This window comes from Lolium perenne, chromosome 4 (genome assembly GCF_019359855.2).
Source record: "Lolium perenne isolate Kyuss_39 chromosome 4, Kyuss_2.0, whole genome shotgun sequence".
NCBI lineage: Eukaryota > Viridiplantae > Streptophyta > Magnoliopsida > Poales > Poaceae > Lolium > Lolium perenne.
Genome location: NC_067247.2, coordinates 66024439 through 66043147, shown reverse-complemented (window position 1 = coordinate 66043147; position 18709 = coordinate 66024439). Strand labels below are relative to the sequence as shown.

Here is an 18709-nt window from a genome sequence, read left to right as displayed (position 1 = left end):
ATGAAGAAGATACGTAAAAAGACAGAATATAATGTGGGAGTCATGAAGATGAAAAAAAACTAGAAAAGCATGAAGTAACTACCACCTTGTACAAGAAGTATGAGTTTATTCTGTACCTATGGTATCTCAAGCATGAATGAACTAGCACCCATAAGAAAAGCATGAACTCAACAACATACTAATACTGCACTAATGATAAGTGAAACATCACAAGTCCAAATAAGAGATTTACAATTAATTATTATTATTATGGAGGAGAACAACAAGGAGAGAAAAGGATTTCAGCGATTCGGTCAATGATGACAACTTGCACTGGTGGTGGACAACGGTAGCGGCATCAACTTGCTCTCCCTCGTCTTCCCCGTCGAGTGTCCATCTCGAGTCTGAAGGTGAAGTTTTTCGCATGGTTGGCTAACCAAAATAGGATTTGGATGGCGGACCGTTTCGCTAAACGCGGTTGGCCCAACTGTGGGCTTTGCCCTCTTTGCAAGCAGTGCACAGAAACCATCGATCATCTTCTCGTGCATTGTCGCTACACTACCCGCCTTTGGGGCTTGATCAAGGAATGGATGGGGCTGCATGGACCACAACCGACGCAATGGACGGACCTGGACATGGCCGCTTGGTGGAACATGATGGCGGGTGGACGCAGGGCAATGGCTTCTCTCACCTTGCTGGTCTTGTGGGAGGTTTGGAATGAACGGAACGCAAGGGTATTTCGCACCAAAAGTGCACCGCCTCAAGTAGTGTTTGACAAAATTAAGAAAGAAGGGCGTGTGTGGGTTATAGCGGGCACCAAAAAATTGGGTGAAATGATGCCGCGAGAGTGATGCTTGTATTTCTATGTATGGACCTATGTATGATATCCATGTAAAACTTCTACTTCTTAATTAATAGATTGGGGCAAATCTTTTGCCCCGTTTCAAAAAAAAAAAACACTAAACCTAATGCCATTGGAGACTACTACAATCTGGCAATATGATAACTCCACTTCCTCATGGTACACTCGTCACTCGTATTTAGTTTATTTTTTGTTGGTCCTGCTTGAATCTGTAGCATTGGTTAGCAGCTACCTATACATGTTTCCATTTCTCCCGGAAATGAATTGCTCTCACCGATCATATTCAATCAGAGATGACAACCTGCACAGGTTGACAGTTAACGTCACACTTTTCATTCAACAGACCGAACAAACATAAGCAACAGTCATGAGAAGCAACGAACAAAACTTTACATGGACTCTGAAAAACTGGGGTATTCTTCGCTAAGATATCTTACCATTTCACGATATTGTATATGTAGTCTGGAATTTATTTTTCAAAGTTGAAATTCGCTCTCCACCGGAAACACGGCAAGGACGTCAGCCCCATCAATAAGAACATCCAACACGACAACTTGAAGAGATGAGAACGATACATCAAGTCTCAAGTGGCCGCGGAGGGCTTTTGTGTGACACCACTCTTCTTCTTTCTCCCCATGAGAGGCTTATCCTTCAGAATAATGGAGAGATGCGGCAGCGAGCACCTAATTGTCCCTAATTGCATTTTCCTTCAAGAGCCAACCAAGTTAGAGGATTTCACATAGTTTTCTTTTTTTTGGCAAAATGAGCTCCATGAACAAGCGCAATGAACCGGATGCCACAACCTTATCACCTAGAGGAACAACCTTGCCGATAGTGCCAGGCAGGTAAACGACATTAGCATCCATACCTCCATGATCCACACAGCCGGTTACAGTAGGCAAGGAACTTTCGCTTTCCCTCAATTAATATGGTGCCACATCCCCAATTAGTCTATGATAACATGCTAAGAATCACTAATTGTCAAAGCTCTAAGAGAAAGAGACATATGGCGAGACGACCTGTCGTTCATCCCTATTTGTGCCACGTGCGTGGTCTGCCCGCGGGACACGTTTCCCGAATCTCCGTGTGTTTGTAACTAGATTTTCCCAACTTTCAAATCCTCTGTGGTTGAAAAGAAAATAGACTAACCCAATAAACATGTTTGGTTTTCTCCAATATCTCAGCTAATTCTAAACCTCCAAGAGTCTCCTGTTCACAAATGTGGAAATAGGTTTCTACTATCGTTTGCCTTTTTTACGTATATCCTTTCTTATATAAAGGCAGAATATAATGTGGAAATCATGAAGATGAAAAAAAAAACTAGAAAAGCATGAACTAACTACCACCTTGTACAAGAAGTATGAGTTTATTTAGTACCTATGATTTCTCAAGCATGAATAAACTAGCATCCATAAGAAAAGCATGAACTCAATAACATACTACTACACAAATAATAAGAGAAACATCACATGTCCACATAAGATATTTACAATTAATTATTATTACTATGGAGGAGAAACAACGACAGAAAAGGATTCAGTGTTTCAGTCAATGATGATAAGTTGACAACTTGCACTGGTAGTGGACAGTTAACAACACTCTCTATTGGACAGACAGATTTCTTTTCAGAAATTGAAACGGACAACCAACAGATACTCCCTCCGACCCGTATTACTTATCGCCGAAACGAGCGAATAGACACAGTAAAATAAGTAATGTAGGTCAGAGGGAGTAATAAACTTACAAATATGGACTCGGCAAAGTGAGGTGCTAAAAGATCTGACTAAAAATGTCCGGGAGGTACGGCAACCATTAGGGAAAGGCTGAAACATCAAGCCATTCTACATTTTTTCAAGACCACATTTATTTGGATCAAGCAACAAGCGTGTGCAATGGCGTTCGTGGATCTCATACTCTTTGACCCGGCAGCTAGGACTCATTGGCATAGTCGAAGACGGCAATGAAGGGCATGAGAACGGATCCTATCCAGAGTTTGCCATCCTTCTCCTCCACTTCACTTACAGCTCTCACCACCTGCCCCTTCGTGTCCTCCAAGATGTCGAGCACCTCCCCCTCAGGGCTGTACTTGATGATCAGCGCGTGCAGGTTGCCGCCGATCTGCATCAGGTAGTGGAACTTGGCGGGGATCGGGAGGCTGAGCAGGAACTTCCTCAGCCGGATGTGGCGACTCACGAGCCGGGCATAGACACTGCGCCGGCAATGGATTGCTACCCAGAACTCGCCTTTCTCGTTGGTCCTCACATTGTCTGGGAATCCAGGCAGGATGGCGAAGAGATCGACGGTTCCTGCCTTCTCACCCTTCAGCCAGTATCTGCTCAACCTGTCTCAGCAATGGCACAATAATCAGTGACTATGCAGTAGAATTGGGGGAGTCCCTGAACCAAATGGAGAGAAGAGTATATGAACCTTCCGCGAGATCCTTCGCAGAAGACGAAGAACGACCCATCCTTGCTTAAGCTCACCCCATTGGGAAATTGAAGGTTTCGGTGAAGAACTGTTGTTTCCTTTGTTTTCGGGTCGTATTTCAAGAGCCTGCCCGAGGGGTCTCCGGCAAAAACCAACTGCATGAAATTCCTGCAGATGAATTGTCATACTGATAATTAGTTCCAACACCGCTAGCACATCTACATGACCAAGAAATTCCTGCAGATGAATTGCCACACTAATAATTAAATACTGCAGAGAAACAGAGTAATTCTCACGAGTATCTCCTAGAGCAGAATTACTGCAAGTAAGCATTTCACAGCAAACAAGCCCTTCAATTACTTCAAAGTTTACTAGTGCCTTCCTTTTCCTACGCCAGCACATCTACATGATCAAGAGCATCCAGCCTGGCATCTCTCGGACGACCCGTAAATTGTCACAAGAACGAACAAATTTCAATAAAGGTCATCAAAAGAAACTTTTAAGCATAAAAATGAGGATAAGCTTGCACACTTCCTCTGTTTCTCGTGAGTGCCTCCTAGAGCAGAATTGCTGAAGCAAGCATTTTACAGCAACAGGCCCTTCAATTGCTTCAAAGTTTACTAGTGCCTTCCTTTTCCGAAAGCAATCGTATAAAATTCTAAGGAGGAACAATAGCAAAATATTAAAATACGAAAAAGTTTCAGGCGCATCCACGCACCTTCACGTGCATTATAGTGCATCCGCTTTAAGCACCATGCAAATCATTACGGAAAGTTGCTAAGCTTTTCTCAGAAAGATACTAGCTATGCAGTCAGAGCTTCAAAAGTCAGCAGAGGATACCATGGTGTCTATGCTGGGCTACATCAATTACCACTGTAACTGTCAAATCAAGCTACCACAAGCTAAGCTTCCAATTATAGTGTCTTTTTTTAGAGGCAGTTCTAGGGTGCTAATGATTTCAATCAGCAGGTCTGCTCAAGTTTGTAGTAAAAAGTGAGGCAACGGATACGATACAGTGGGCAAGCAAACCAATACGATGAGATGAAGCTGAATAAAGCAGAGGAGAGGATAAGGGCATGGGGCATGACGGGCGGACCTTCTCTGGTAGAGGACGCTGCTGTCGGTGAAGTAGACGTTGCCATCGGCGTCAAGGTCGAGGTCGTTGGTGAAGTTGAAGCGCACGCCCTCGGCCTCGACGGCGAGCGGCGTGGCGAGCCCGCCGTCGGGCCCGACCTTGCACAGCCCGTAGTAGGCGTCGGCGATGTAGAGGTCGCCGGTCCTCCTGTCGAACCGGATGCCGAGCGCGCGGCCGCAGACGTGCTCGTCCCTCAGGTACTCCATGGGCGACGCCTTGGGCCCGCCGCAGCGGTCGGCGGTCCAGTTCGGGGAGGCGTGCGCGAAGTAGGCCCAGCGGGCGCCGTCCCAGAGCACGACGCGGCCGTCGGCGACGCCCGTGTAGGGCCCGCGGCCGCGCGGGTCGAAGGCGACGCTCTCGGGGCCCTGCACCTCGCCGCGGAACCGGATCTCCGCGCCGCGGAGCCGCTCGGCGGCGTCCGCGTGCGGGGGCATCTCGGCCGCGTCGGGGAGCTCCACGACGTGCGCCTCGAAGCCCGGGAAGTCCACCATGCTGCCCAGCCGCAGCGGGTCCGTCCCGCAGAACGCCGCCAGCGCCGCCACCACCGCCGCCGCGACAACCACGCCCGTCGACACCATCCTCTCCTTCTCTGCGTGCTCTAGCTGGCTTCCTCTGCGTGCGGTGCCTCGCCTTGTCCGCGACGAGTGGGTCTCTCCGCCTACCTCGCGCGCGCGCACCAGCTGTGGGACGTGGGGGTTTAGCAGCCAGGAGCAGGAGGGGTCATGGGCATGGCTTTGTTGCGTCGCTGCTGATAGCGATCTGCCTGCATCGCTGTGATTTTGATGCGCGAGCAGGGCAGACGCGAGGTGTCCCCCTTCCCAACACACATGCCACCAACTACCCATCAACTTCCCCTGCACAAGCCACATGCCGCCATCAAGAACTGTTCCCTTCGGCATTCACTCTGAGCACAAGAACACAACTAACTACTGCCTGCTTTTCTTTCCGCAGAATCGACATGACAAAAGTGTCTTCATTTTTTAAACTTGCCTACTGTAGTAAAAGTTACAGCAAAGATTTATAACTGAACTGAAAATCTTTTCCCTCTCCTACATATTTAACAAATCAAGTATACACAAATCAACAACGCAAAGAGCGAAGCTAAGATCAAACTTGACCAACAAACAAAAGAAATCTTGACAAACGCAGGCCATCAAAATTATAATCTTGAATGAACACTCAACAATAATTTGGTAACATGAATATCTGTAATACTTCAAGTCTGGTATCTGAACAATGGCATGAAATAGAACAAATGGTTACATACATGGTACATCATTTCAGACCCTAAACCCTACAACAAGGCAATGTCGCGTCATCAGACACAGTACACTCTCAGCAACGACAACTATCCTCTTAAAACTGAACAGCAATGGAAACTCACGCTACACATTCCCACTGTAATTTTACAATTTGGCTCGGACGCCTTATTGTGTACTTTGGAAATCTTGCACGAATTTCAATTCAACACTACAGCCAAGTCAATGTAAGTATAGCCTCCATTCTTACCCTTGAGTCTCGATCATGCTGCGAATGAGAAACCAAGAGTTGGTTCTGAGGGAAGTTTACACCAGGCACTACCCAAATGCGTAACTAAACGGTTGGAGCCTCATCATTGTTACCCAGCTTTTTCGTCACCATATCATAAACCGTATCGACTTTGGCAGGGTCGACTTTGAATAATACATGAGCATCTTCCTTCTTGACAACACTACCCTTGAACATCTCCTGCATCAATACTTCCTGCATTTTCAGATAATGACTAGGTAGCAATCTGTTCTGACAGCAGAGAAGTTTTTCCTGAAATAGAGAAGAAGAGAATTCGTTTATTCTAACGAGCTGCAAGAATACGTAAATGGCGACATCAAGAAGAAACAAGCAATGCTCTTACACTAGCACTTAATAGCTCTTCCCCAGGAAGACCAACAATATCCCAATCATCCCATTGTTTAGCGGTTGTATGTCCTGTGGTTTTTGGAGAATCCCTACCACCAGAATCCAAAATTGTACTGCCTTTCTTTAGATCCAAATTCCCATCTGTCTCAATTTTCATAGGCCGGTTTGTTTTGTGTACTGCTTTAGTAGTTGGAATAAGCTGGCCACTTTCCTTCGCTTTTTGAGCATTCATACCATACTCCTTTCTCCTCTTCTGCTCGATGTGTATCTTGGCTTCAGCCAGTGTACGGCATCCAGCGGAACGACATTCCTGGCATGAACAAAATAAAGTAATGTAAGGAATTATTCTTGCACACAAAAAATGCTGTAACAGCGAGTTGTAACTATTCTGTTTGCTTAGTTGAGAATCTGAATGTAGTAAGAGAAAATGGCAAGCTAAACATATGGACATGTGCCCATGTGAACTTTGGGGAAAAGTAGAACACCTGAAGCTCTTGAATCCTCCTCCGGATTTTCCGTTCTTCAATAACACTCCTAACAAGGGCTTCATGTTCCTCCTTAGTAAGGAAACGCATGAAGACCTTGTATCGATGGTAAACCTCCTTGTCCTCATTTGTAAGATCCTTCTCCAAAGGATTAGGGTACAGTAAGTTTCTTTCCAATATGAACTCTTTTCTCCTTTTCCTTTCATCAAGCCTATGGTGGAAAATAATCAAAAGGATGAGAAGCATAAAAAAGGTTCTATAACTTCTAGCAGACTCATTGGTTATTAAACAGCAAGGTCTGTTGCAGCTTTTAATGAAGTCATGCAAACAGAACCATTTGTTCAAGTCAACTAGCAGCTTAAGCACTAAAAACATGGAGCCCTTTTCATCTGAATATTAATTAGTAGGAACCAATAAGAAGATGTTGCCATGATGATCTTTCTCAAACCAGAGGAATAAACTACTGCAACAACAGAATTTACTTTTATTTACTACGAACAAACATTCTTTGCAGTTGACGAACCTTGACAAGTAAATTCGCAACACACGTAGCTTCAGTTCACGATCGGTTTCTGAATCAGTTTCTTTAAATTCCATCTCTGCAAGTGCTTGTTCAGCATCATTATCATACTCTGGGTCAAACTCATGCCTCTTTGCATTGTATCCACTCAATTCAGTCAACGAAGGCCCTTCTTCTGCAGAACATCTGGGCTTTTTTACGCCGATACTTCTATCCATATGACCATCTGGCAGATACAAATTGAACAGGCCAATATTCAATATACGATATTGCAGGAATCTGAAGAAATAATACAGGTGCGGCGTACGTAACTACGTATGTTTCATTATGGTAAAATAAATAAAAAGGATTTGCTTCTAAACACTCCAGATACCATTGTCTAGAGATCTGTCTTTGGTTTATTTTGATCATAATACAAAATTCTAAAATAAAAGGGAAAATGGTTTTTCCGACCACGATTGTATATGTAAAGTCATCTCTTTAAAAGGGTAATAAACTTGATCAAACATATCACAAAGGTGAACAACTTGGGAAAGGAAGCCATGCTAAGTAGTGTCTTATTTTCGCTTAATCTGAGAACAACAAAGGGATGTCTTTACTGACATGAAGGCAATGCTTGATGATGAATGAAAAACAGAAAATAACCCTAATGCATCCATCTGATCACCCATGGATAGTTTATTTATGGCTGTACCTTCAACTTTAGCTAGATTAGCACCATCTTTGAAATGCCCAACAGTTGAAGCTTTCTTATTTGCACCTGAAGCAGATTCAACTGCATTAGCATAATCCGGATCATGTTCAATGAGACTGGACAAACAAATATTAGGATCGAATCAGTCAAATTAGAAGACATACTACCAGGTATGTGCGAAGGTGATCGACTGGCTGGACCTTCTAGAAGTGCATCTTCCACCCTATGCAAGGCAACAATTGGTAACTAACCTCTTGCAAAGTTCAGATGCATGGTTATGAATATTCTAGAGCAAGAATAGCATACTTGACACGGGGTGGAGAAAATGGAGACTCATCCTTAGGAGTCCAATCCCCTGGTAACACTGGAATTCCTATATATAGAAAGAGGAAATATACAAACAAACATAGTGAGATATCATATCAAGTCTTTACTGTCATTCTTCTTTATGTAAGGGAGGACATTACTCAGGGCAGAAAGTACTTCTTAGCATCCTCACATTCAGAGTCATTACCGACAGAATAGTGTCCTGCCGGAGGTTTCTGTTATTTCATTATATTAGCTCATGCATTTGTGTGGATTCTTGTGTTCATGTCTGTGCTTCTGTGCATTCAGGCACATTTTCTTTCCTACTTATGAAATGTTGAGTTGGTGGTCGTTCGTTCACTCTCCGCCCCTACACCACAGCAAGGCCCATGCCATTTAGGGGCCCATACATGTACATATAGTATTGATATTCGACAGTAACGACTTATATATAGCTAACTGGCTCGGACCGCTGTACCTCCGGAAAACTGAAGCAATAAAACTAGAAAAGAAAACAATGAACAGCCGACAAGGCCCACGTAACCCATAAACATGGAGATGTGGGATGCTAGCCTTCCCAATATCCTTCATGCTTTTTTCTCATATGCATGGTTTTGAAGGCGTCAAGGCGTCTTAGAGCGGGTTGGGGGCGCCCTGACGCCTAAGCAACGACTAGGCGGGTGCTTTAGACGCCTAGGCGCCTAAAGCGCTCGATTTTCCAAGGCAGAGGGGGGGCGGGCGCCTTGACGCCTAAGCGTCGCCACGCCTAAGCAACGCCTTTAAACCCGTGAACTAGCAATGTCTACATGATTCTTTTCATTTTACATTCTAACAGCTCCATTAATTACCAAACAAGAAACTTCTCTATTGAAGCCTTGGAGTGGTGCTAATCAATCACAACTGTCTTTGATCCCTACAAAAAAGATGTTGCAGCAACGATTTTGGAAGAACTATTTGAGGTAATTTACAGCATGCCACAAGAAAGAAAGATCCGCGTCCATATCCCTTATCCGCTGACTCCAAATCTAAAAATACAAATATAGGGTAATGGCTCCCAGTTTCCCACAAAAGCCCACAATTGCACGACACAGGACTTGAACGAGAGATGAGACCATGCCTAGTGTGCCATGGAGCACAAGAACAGCTGGTTGACATGCTGAGACAATCTAATTTATTGATCCGTAGTTAAGCACAGGTATTTAGCTCATAGTTATTAACAGCTAACATATCAGAAGTAAAGAAACAACGCTAGTACTAAATATCCTGATATAGAAAGAATTCTTGAAGACCAGAACTATGTAAGTAATGTAACCTAAACGGCTAAACCACCTGAGACACTAACATCACACACCCACGACCAATTAATATATGTAGTAAGGTATGTCAGCCTTCAAAATACATACCCAGCTTACGCTCACCAGAAGATCTAATACTCAGATGTTCAAGAAAAACATATAATATCCTGTTCCAGCCTAAATAGATTTTCTTTATCACCTGAAAAATATGTGATCACTGCTCACCTTTTTTACTCTCACCCTGTACTTTAGCCATGGCGAGAAGTTCCTTTCTATTCTTGCCATTAACATGAGACATGTCCTACAATGATGAGGTAGTATTGTATTAGGTATCAACTTTCAACTCTACAAATTAACAGGTTGACAAAATGATTACCGGAAGGGGATAACAAGGTGAGTTCATGTATGCAGTTGTATAATGATCAATGCATTGTGTCTTGCCCTTGGTACCAACATGCTCTGCAACTTCAGCCCAGTTTCCCAGACCATACATTTCAATGCCCTTCAATAATAACAGGTAAGCAGTCAGAACCCACAAGTCAGAAATGAACAGAACAAATGGACACTGAAAGTACCTCTAGAAGAAGGATTTCCTCGTCTGCATTCCAATCTGGACAAATTAGTGGAAAAGATAGGTTGTCCTGTTGCATAATTTCAGTTGAGTTAAAGCATGCAACTTACTAATAAATATTTAAAGTTCTAAGGTAGAAACTGTTTTCTTTTGCCGCTTCTCTTTGTTTATGAGAGCTGTCTCCAGGATGACCTGGGCGCACATGTAGTAAACCGCATATAGACAATTACAATAGAGATAGTTGATTATCTAACCATGTAGAACCAAACATATAATCTGAGTTAACGCATGTGCTGCTAAAGGACGCTTATAAGTGTATCCAAGTAAACATGAATAGAAGCATGAGTGCAATGGGATTGCGCAAAGATAGTGTTTGTGTGGGATGATTCGGCATTGGGGTGTCACATACTCATACTGCATTTTTTTTGCGTCCTGCCTTTTTGACTAAGTAGCAATCACCAAAGATTTACTATTCCAAATGACAAGTGGAATGCTACGCTTTAGGGGCAAAGTTATTAACAGCATATTAAGTCCATTGCGGTATCACTCGATTGCTCTTCGACCCTAGTGGTTATTACTGCTGCTTCTGGACACTAATCAGTTAAGCATGCATTTGTGCACCAATTGCAATTCAGTGGGCAAGTAGGAAAACCAAGCTAAGCTAGGACACTGACCATGACCCTGTAGGGGTGATTGCTCCGATGCGGAGTGACCTCAGCTCCAACAGAGAAGCACTCGACACAGAGGTCGAAGTCCGGGCACTTGGAGCACTTGATCCGGATCTTCCCCGACAGGTCCTTGTTGCAGTAGTTGCAGTGGTACAGCGCCTTCTTCCCGTCGCCAGCTCCCCCGCACGCCGCCGAGAGGGAGTCCGACGCATCCCCGCTCGACGCAACCCTCCTCCGCTTCGACCTGCAGCAAAAACCGGCCGCGCATTACATTACACCACTCGCTAGTAGCCAAGGCAGAAGCGAAATGCGAAGGGGGGGCAGCGAGTAGCGGGACCTGTGGTTGGTGTCGTCGTCGCCGGAGTTGGGCACCCCGCGAGACCGGCCCATCGCGGGCGGGGGCCGGGGGCCAAACCCTAGCTTCGCAAACCCCTCGAAACCCTAACCCTAGCTCGACGCCGGGGGTTCCGCTACGCCGCCGCTGGCCGCATCCGAGCTGAATCGAATTCGGGGGGGGATTGATCCGAGCGGGGGAGCGTGGACTAGGGCTGGGGGATTTGGGGGATCTGCGCCGCGGCGGGGTTTGGGATTTGGCTGGGGCGGGGAGTCGGGGAGAAGACGACCACCATTGGTGAGCGCCGGACAGCTACAGATCAGACCGAGTAGTTGAGTCGGACTAGTATACTGGCGGCGGCAGATCTGGACCGTCCAGCTTGGACATCGGACGGCTGTCGTCCGTCCGTGCCCAGACAACGGGGAACTCTCGCCGTCGCTTTGAAACTTCAGAGCTAGAAGCGTGTTTTGCTCAAGACGAAGAGGGAAATATTTGGTCCACAATTCTGCCACTAGTTGTCGAAATATTTGGTCCAGAATTCTGCCACTAGTTGTCTGAGACCAGCTTTCAAAATATTGAGTCTAGAAATCATGTTCTGTTTATGGGTTGCATCTACTCTCTGAAAACCAACCTCCATCTATCTCGAGGTGAAAATTACACCTGAATTTCTCTGGAAAGAAACATCAAACCATCAGGGTTCATACATCTGACAGCTATCAACCATCAAGAACCAAAGCACAACCAAGATCGTAATGACCGTTGCTTGTTCACCCCCACACCACACACATAGCAACGTTATTACACAACTCTCACACACACAATCTCTGGGCGATTCATGACTAAACTAAAATAGGTTCTGGTAGATCTTGTCTTGGTCGGATCTGTGCACTCGCCGCTTGCTGCTACTCCCAGTGCCTGAGGTAGGCTTGTGGTGATCGGAGCTCTTCGACATCGGTCTTCGGCTCGAGCCGAAGGAGAGGTGGTGGGCCGGCCTGGCCTTGCTGCTGTTGCTGCGTTGGGAGCTCAAGGATTCCTCGTATTCCTAGCAAAGTTCATGGTTGAGGTGAGGAATATGCTGTGGCAGCTTGAGCACAAACTTAAGGGGAAAAGATGGATGGAAATTGTGCTGAAGCCAGCCCTGATACCTCGGATCTGCTCTTGGAGAAAGGGGTCAGGCAGGGATTAAGATCTTTGACAAACATTTCGTCAGGGCTACCACAGTTTGGCGTCTCTGCTTCGCCGATGCTACACTCCTGCAATGACAGAGAATAGCAATAATGGATATCATCAGTCACTCAAATCGAAGTGAAATTATATGTTTAATAAGTCGGTATGCACAGATACTACTAGGTAGATAGGTAGCCCATGCAGCCATGTAAGATTCATTTGTGTCGGGAGTTTTTTGTTCTTATTGTTGTTGCAAAAGATAGTTTGCAAATTACAGCAGCGACAAGGCTTTAGAAGATTTGGAACTTGGATTCTGAAACTAACTACCCAAATTAACCATGAAACATAGGTAAATGACTGTCTTTACAGATTTAACAGTGTAAAAAGGGTTTTCACATATCACTTTGGAAGAATAAAGGGTATGAACTGAAAATATGAAATAAGTCAAAACAACATAAAGAACAATTAGGAAGTTGTTAACAGTGTGTTGTGCAGGTATTTGCACAACAGGCAGGCCAAAACATTAGACAGTAGAATAAAGTTACTCTGACATATCTCTATTGAGATCTGAGGTGTAGTTCTGAATTCTGATTAAGTCATCAAAGTCCATGAGAAAATGAGCGCATTAGTGTGAACCGATAAGTAAGAAAGTTTGGCCAGTTTCTGTGTTGTCCCGGTACCTTATGAAACAATAATAAACTACATTATGAAATTAACTAATCTTTGTGGTTACAAGAAATGTGATAATACAAAAGTAAGGTTCTGAAGAAATCCTTCGTCCTAAAAGGCCATTTAATGCAAGGTAAATGTAGCATATGCATTACCCCGATATAAAGGGTCATTTATATAGCTTAATGGCTGTTAAACCTTTGATAGGGCCATTTAATAGTGGAAATTATATGTTCTGTTTGCAAACTTTAGCATGGAACATAAGGCTGAATTCAAGAAAAATAATCTAAAAGCAATTTACAGGGTGATACACGCAACATCTAATAGTGACGAATAAAATTTTGAAGCAGCCTATATACAAATAACTCAGTAGCATAGACATCGCTCAATCGTTTCAACAGAACGGCAGAGCAAACTATCATGAATGACAGAGCAAACGATCATACCAGAGAGAAGGCAGTCTCCTCGTTAAGCACGGGCGTACTTGGGGAGGAACAATATCCATCATCAAAACATGACCTTGACGTGTTCTTCTCGGCCTTGACCTGCTCAGAGTGAAACAAGAGCAGACGAGCATTAGATTGGCACTGAAAGATACCATTTTGAATGCTTCCCAAAATCGTCAAGGACGTGCCTGGGCGAGCTCCTCGGCAAGGCATTGGATCTGCCCGGTGAGGGTCGATATCTCGTCCCGGACGTGGCGGTCGGGCTGCGCGTCCGGGAACAGGACGGCGTCCTTGAGCGCCCTGATCTCCTCCCGCTGGCGCAGGCACAGGTCCTTGAGCCGCTCGACCTGCTCAACAAGCCGACAGATTGTTGGTTCGTACTGCATCGGGCCATTGGTGGCACGGACTGGTGCGGGGGAGAGTGGAGAGGGGAAGGGGAGCTCTATGTGCACACCTCGGTGTCCTTCTGGTGGAGCTGGCGGCGGAGCGCGGCGATCTCGTCCTCCTGCTCCTTGCTCTGCGAGAGGAGCTCCCGCTCGCTGCGCAGCACCGTGGCGAGCGTGCGCGTGTTGGCGTTGCCGCTGTTCTTGACCTCCGTGAGGGCCTTCCGCTTGCCCTCCGGCGGGGCCTTCTGGAATAGCTTCCGCGACAGCGCCGGCAGCTTGCCCCCTCCGCCGCCGTTCTTCGCGGGGGCGGGAGGGACGGGGAGGAGGTTCTTGGAGCTGGGTTTCTTGTCCATGGAGATGAGCCTCCGGAGCACGGAGCCGAGGTTGCCGTGCGGCTGCGGCGGCGCCTGGCAGCGCAGGTCGGCGCGGCCGGATCTGACCGGCACCAGCGCGCGGCTCTGCTGGACCGGCGTCCCCGATGCGGCGGCGGCGGGTGCGGGTCCGGCGCCGGCGCGGCGCGGGGACGGGGAGGGGGATTGGGACTCGTAGGAGGCGTAGCGCGAGGCCGCGGCCGCCTTCCTCATCTCCTCCTGCTGTGCTGCGTCCCGCGCTGCCGCCGCTCGGCTCGGGTCTCGTCTCGCCGGTCTGGTGTGTGTGTAGTTTGGCGTGGATGGATGGGGAGGAGAGGGGAGCGGCCGGCGGCGTTCGAAATTCGAATGGACCAATTATGGCGTCGTGCGGCGTGCGTGCCGGGTGCTTTTTTTGTGTGTGTGTGTGTGACCCGCTCGTGCTTTTTTCCTCGGAGAGGGGATCCTGCCATGACGACAGAGTCGGCGTCTTTTGCTGCACGCCGAGCAGAGCAGAGCAGGGCTCACTACTACTGTGTACTGCCACGTTCGGGAGGATTCAAAGTTTTGAACGGGGGTCGGCCACCGTGCCGCATTAGATTTTGTATACCAAAACTGTGAAACGAAACATGAATATGCCAGCAAGTGCGACAATATACGGTATTGTTTTTGTTGGCATCAAACATCTAAAATATGAGAAAAACATCTTCCTTATGCAATCATCTGTCCGCATGATGATGAAAGAAGGCTCAAGCAACACCATTGTCGACGGTAGCACCTCCGGCGACACCACCGCTTGCCGAAGCATTGTCTCTATCTTCACGAGCTAGCCTTCTCCTTGTAATGATCTCGAGCTTCCTCATATGGCACCATTGTTTGGTGAGGAATACATGTTGCTCGGATCCATCATCATTGTTTTATTCTCCTCCGCAACAAGGTCCACCATTGTCTTCTTCTTTTCTAGAGCTAGCCTCCTCTCCTCCAACTCATGAATTGCTTGCCACCTTTCTTGCTTCATCACTATCTTTTTCTCTCACATGGATTTCTCTAACTCCAAAGTCTTGAGCGTCATGCATTCCTTTGACTTTACGAACTCATCGATCTTGGAAGCCCAATTTGTTACTTCGGCTTAAACCTTGATCTTCTCCTTAGCCCTCTTGTTCCCATCCGGCTTCCCTTTGTTGGCTCCTCCGTCTTCATCACTTACATAATTCAAACATAGCGTAGATCATTTCTTTGGTGGTGCCTCTTGCTCCCTCAATTTCCTTAGATGCTCGAGCAACTTCCAACAATGGTGTAGAGTGAATGGTCTTCCTTTGAAAGCTAGCGATTTTTCTCTCTGGATGTGAGATCACGAGTAACCATACTAGCGATTTTTTCTCTCTACAACCAAACTGGTCCCAAAAGTATGGTCTTATTATTATTATCAAGTTTTATGTGTTGAATCTAACTTGTGATTTTTGTACGCTAGATCATGCTTTCGATAATAAAACAGAATAATTTGTTCCTCTCTGCCATCACGATTCACCTCAGCCATGTGAATGGCATCCATCGTCGTCCCTTTCATCTTCCTCTTTCTCGCTATTGTCGTCGATGCCGCCCCGGGACTGGGATATCGCACCTCGTGGGCATCAGCGATGACCTCCGCCATGGGAATGGCAATGACATCCACCGTCTTCCCGTCCAGCATCCTCTTTCTCACCATTGTCACCGTCGCCGCTCCGGCCACTAGGACAATGCACCTCGTGGGCATCAGCGACGACCTCCTCCCCCACCCCGACACACACATGCACCATGATACGTCTCCAACGTATCTATAATTTCTTATGTTCCATGCTAGTTTTATGACATTACCTACATGTTTTGTTCACACTTTCCTGTTTTCTGCTGTTTTTGGTTTCAGAAATCCTAGTAAGGAAATATTCTCGGAATTGGACGAAATCAACGCCCAGCATCTTAGAATTCCACGAAGCTTCCAGAACACCCGAGAGGGACCAGAGGAGGGCCACAGGGCCACCAGACAATAGGGCGGCGCAGCCAAGGAGCCAGGCGCGCCCCCCTACTGTGTGGGTCCTCCGTAACCCTTCCGACTCCGCCTCTTCGCCTATTTAAAGCTCCCTGACCTAAATCTTCGAGACGAAAAAGTCACGGTACGAGAAACCTTCCAGAGCCGCCGCCATCGCGAAGTCAAGATCTGGGGGACAGGAGTCTCTGTTCCGGCACGCCGCCGGGACGGGGAAGTGCCCCCGGAAGGCTCCTCCATCGACACCACCGCCATCTTCATCACCGCTGCTGTCTCCCATGAGGAGGGAGTAGTTCTCTATCGAGGCTAAGGGCTGTACCGGTAGCTATGTGGTTAATCTCTCTCCTATGTACTTCAATACAATGATCTCATGAGCTGCCTTACATGATTGAGATTCATATGAGTTTTGTATCACTATTAGTCTATGTGCTACTCTTGTGATGTTATTAAATTAGTCTATTCCTCCTTCACGGTGTAATGGTGACAGTGTGTGCATCGTGTAGTACTTGGCGTAGGTTATGATCATAATCTCTTGTAGGTTATGGAGTTAATTATTACTATGATAGTATTGATGTGATTTATTCCCCCTTCATAGTGTAAAGGTGACAGTGTGTATGCTATGTTAGTACTCGGTTTAAATTGCAAAGATCTAGTATGCTCTAAGGTTACTTAAACATGAATACCGAATGTTGTGGAGCTTGTTAACTCCGGCATTGAGGTGCTCTTGTAGCCCTACACAACGAATGGTGTTCATTATCAAACAAGAGTATATGTAGCACAAAGGAAGAGAACTTATTTATTTATGTGATCAATGTTGAGAGTGTCCACTAGTGAAAGTATGATCCCTAGGCCTTGTTTCCAAATACTGCAATTGATACGTCCCAAACGTATCTATAATTTCTTATGTTCCATGCTACTTTTATGATGATACTCACATGTTTTATACACATTATATGTCATTATTATGCATTTTCCGGCACTAACCTATTGACGAGATGCCGAAGAGCCAGTTGTTGTTTTCTGTTGTTTTTGGTTTCAGAAATCCTAGTAAGGAAATATTCTCGGAATTGGACGAAATCAACGCCCAGGGGCCTATTTTTCCACGAAGCTTCCAGAAGACCGGAGGAGATAAGAAGTGGGGCCATGAGGTGGCCACACAATAGGGCGGCGCGGCCCAGCCCCTGGCCGCGCGGCCCTAGCGTGTGGGCCCCTCGTGTGGCCCCCTGACCTGCCCTTCCGCCTACATATAGTCTTCGTCGCGAAACCCCCAGTACCGAGAGCCACGATACGGAAAACCTTCCAGAGACGCCGCCGCCGCCAATCCCATCTCGGGGGATTCAGGAGATCGCCTCCGGCACCCTGCCGGAGAGGGGAATCATCTCCCGGAGGTCTCTTCATCGCCATGATCGCCTCCGGATCGATGTGTGAGTAGTTCACCCCTGGACTATGGGTCCATAGCAGTAGCTAGATGGTCGTCTTCTCCTCATTGTGCTATCATGTTCGATCTTGTGAGCTGCCTATCATGATCAAGATCGTCTATTTGTAATCTTACATGTTGTGTTTGTTGGGATCCGATGGATATTGAATACTATGTCAAGTTGATTATCAATCTATCATATATGTTATTTATGTTCTTGCATGCTCTCCGTTGCTAGTAGAGGCTCTGGCCAAGTTGATACTTGTGACTCCAAGAGGGAGTATTTATGCTCGATAGTGGGTTCATGCCTCCATTAAATGCAGGACGATGTGACAGAAAGTTCTAAGGTTGTGGATGTGTTGTTGCCACTAGGGATAAAACATCGATGCTTTGTCTAAGGATATTTGTGTTGATTACATTACGCACCATACTTAATGCAATTGTCTGTTGTTTACAACTGTTATCACCGGATTTTGGCCGAATCAGGAGATGGGCCGTAATTGAGATGGGCTTGGAGGATATACACGTGGAGCGTCTCTGAAGCGGCCTTGCACGAGAGTTTGGGCTAGATTGCCCGTGTATCTGTATATTATAATAGATTGCATCTTAGTTTAGAATTAAGAGATAGAGTTTAGCTCGTACACGGTTAGGTGTATTCCAAAGATAGAAAGTCTACGGACTATAAATATGTACCTAGGGTTATTGAGAAAGGAGGGCGACCACGTTCACAACAAACACAATCTAGGCGCATCGCCACCCCTTGTTTCGAGGGTTTCTTCCGGGTAAGCATCATGATGCCTAGATCGCATCTTGCGATCTAGGCAGTATAGGTTTATTCGTTGTCTGGTGTTGCTCGTACTGAAGCCTTGTTGATGGCGAGCAACACTGCTTATCGTGGATGTTTTGGGGCTTGCATCGATGCTTTTCTTATATGCTTGCTTAGCTATGCTGCCCCTCGATGTCCAGCCGCCCTTACACCTATCTTAGGTGTAAGGGCGGCATCTTGCTTCATCTTTATTTAGTAGATTTGATCCGTTATAGTTGCTCCTTGTTCTGCAAGGATTAGTTTGATATCCGTATGG

General features: G+C 46.2%; 3 protein-coding genes across 6 annotated transcripts; all 3 read right to left on the bottom strand.

Annotated features, from left to right (window-relative positions):
• Nucleotides 1–2423: 2423 nt before the first annotated feature.
• On the bottom strand, nt 2424–5092 carry LOC127292827 (protein STRICTOSIDINE SYNTHASE-LIKE 3). The gene is made up of 3 exons (XM_051322328.2): nt 4365–5092; nt 3269–3436; nt 2424–3182 (listed from the first exon to the last, which is right to left on the bottom strand). Exons 1-3 carry the CDS (start codon nt 4979–4981, stop codon nt 2771–2773), a joined length of 1197 nt encoding a protein of 398 aa, XP_051178288.1. The 5' UTR covers nt 4982–5092; the 3' UTR covers nt 2424–2770.
• Nucleotides 5093–5589: 497 nt separating this feature from the next.
• On the bottom strand, nt 5590–11501 carry LOC127292826 (transcriptional adapter ADA2). Of its 4 annotated transcripts, none has more exons than XM_051322324.2 (12): nt 11176–11501; nt 10845–11082; nt 10175–10240; nt 9976–10101; nt 9825–9900; nt 8305–8371; nt 8163–8221; nt 7999–8079; nt 7308–7530; nt 6785–6995; nt 6295–6609; nt 5590–6203 (listed from the first exon to the last, which is right to left on the bottom strand). In XM_051322324.2, exons 1-12 carry the CDS (start codon nt 11226–11228, stop codon nt 5997–5999), a joined length of 1722 nt encoding a protein of 573 aa, XP_051178284.1. In that variant the 5' UTR covers nt 11229–11501; the 3' UTR covers nt 5590–5996. The 4 variants fall into 4 exon arrangements, with proteins under 4 accessions (XP_051178284.1, XP_051178285.1, XP_051178286.1 ...); XM_051322325.2 differs by having other exon boundaries at nt 8166–8221; XM_051322326.1 differs by having other exon boundaries at nt 7999–8064; nt 11176–11500.
• A 319-nt stretch (nt 11502–11820) lies between these two features.
• Nucleotides 11821–14608, bottom strand: LOC127292824 (uncharacterized). The gene is made up of 5 exons (XM_051322323.2): nt 13909–14608; nt 13643–13801; nt 13455–13553; nt 12318–12425; nt 11821–12214 (listed from the first exon to the last, which is right to left on the bottom strand). Exons 1-5 carry the CDS (start codon nt 14422–14424, stop codon nt 12017–12019), a joined length of 1080 nt encoding a protein of 359 aa, XP_051178283.1. The 5' UTR covers nt 14425–14608; the 3' UTR covers nt 11821–12016.
• Between the last annotated feature and the right edge of the window lie 4101 nt (nt 14609–18709).

What these genes read in the sequence shown, in the direction of transcription:
- LOC127292827 (XM_051322328.2), bottom strand. Translation starts at nt 4,981, where the DNA reads ATGGTGTCGACGGGCGTGGTTGTCGCGGCGGCGGTGGTGGCGGCGCTG. An exon ending in AGCGTCCTCTACCAGAGAAG is followed by an intron (nt 3,437 to 4,364) that starts GTCCGCCCGTCA and finishes ATTCATCTGCAG; the next exon opens with GAATTTCATGCAGTTGGTTT. An exon ending in TGCGAAGGATCTCGCGGAAG is followed by an intron (nt 3,183 to 3,268) that starts GTTCATATACTC and finishes TTGCTGAGACAG; the next exon opens with GTTGAGCAGATACTGGCTGA.
- LOC127292826 (XM_051322324.2), bottom strand. Translation starts at nt 11,228, where the DNA reads ATGGGCCGGTCTCGCGGGGTGCCCAACTCCGGCGACGACGACACCAAC. An exon ending in TAATCTAGCTAAAGTTGAAG is followed by an intron (nt 7,531 to 7,998) that starts GTACAGCCATAA and finishes TGTATCTGCCAG; the next exon opens with ATGGTCATATGGATAGAAGT. An exon ending in AAGAGCTATTAAGTGCTAGT is followed by an intron (nt 6,204 to 6,294) that starts GTAAGAGCATTG and finishes TCTCTATTTCAG; the next exon opens with GAAAAACTTCTCTGCTGTCA.
- LOC127292824 (XM_051322323.2), bottom strand. Translation starts at nt 14,424, where the DNA reads ATGAGGAAGGCGGCCGCGGCCTCGCGCTACGCCTCCTACGAGTCCCAA. An exon ending in TCCACCAGAAGGACACCGAG is followed by an intron (nt 13,802 to 13,908) that starts GTGTGCACATAG and finishes CTTGTTGAGCAG; the next exon opens with GTCGAGCGGCTCAAGGACCT. An exon ending in AGGAGACTGCCTTCTCTCTG is followed by an intron (nt 12,426 to 13,454) that starts GTATGATCGTTT and finishes CTGTCATTGCAG; the next exon opens with GAGTGTAGCATCGGCGAAGC.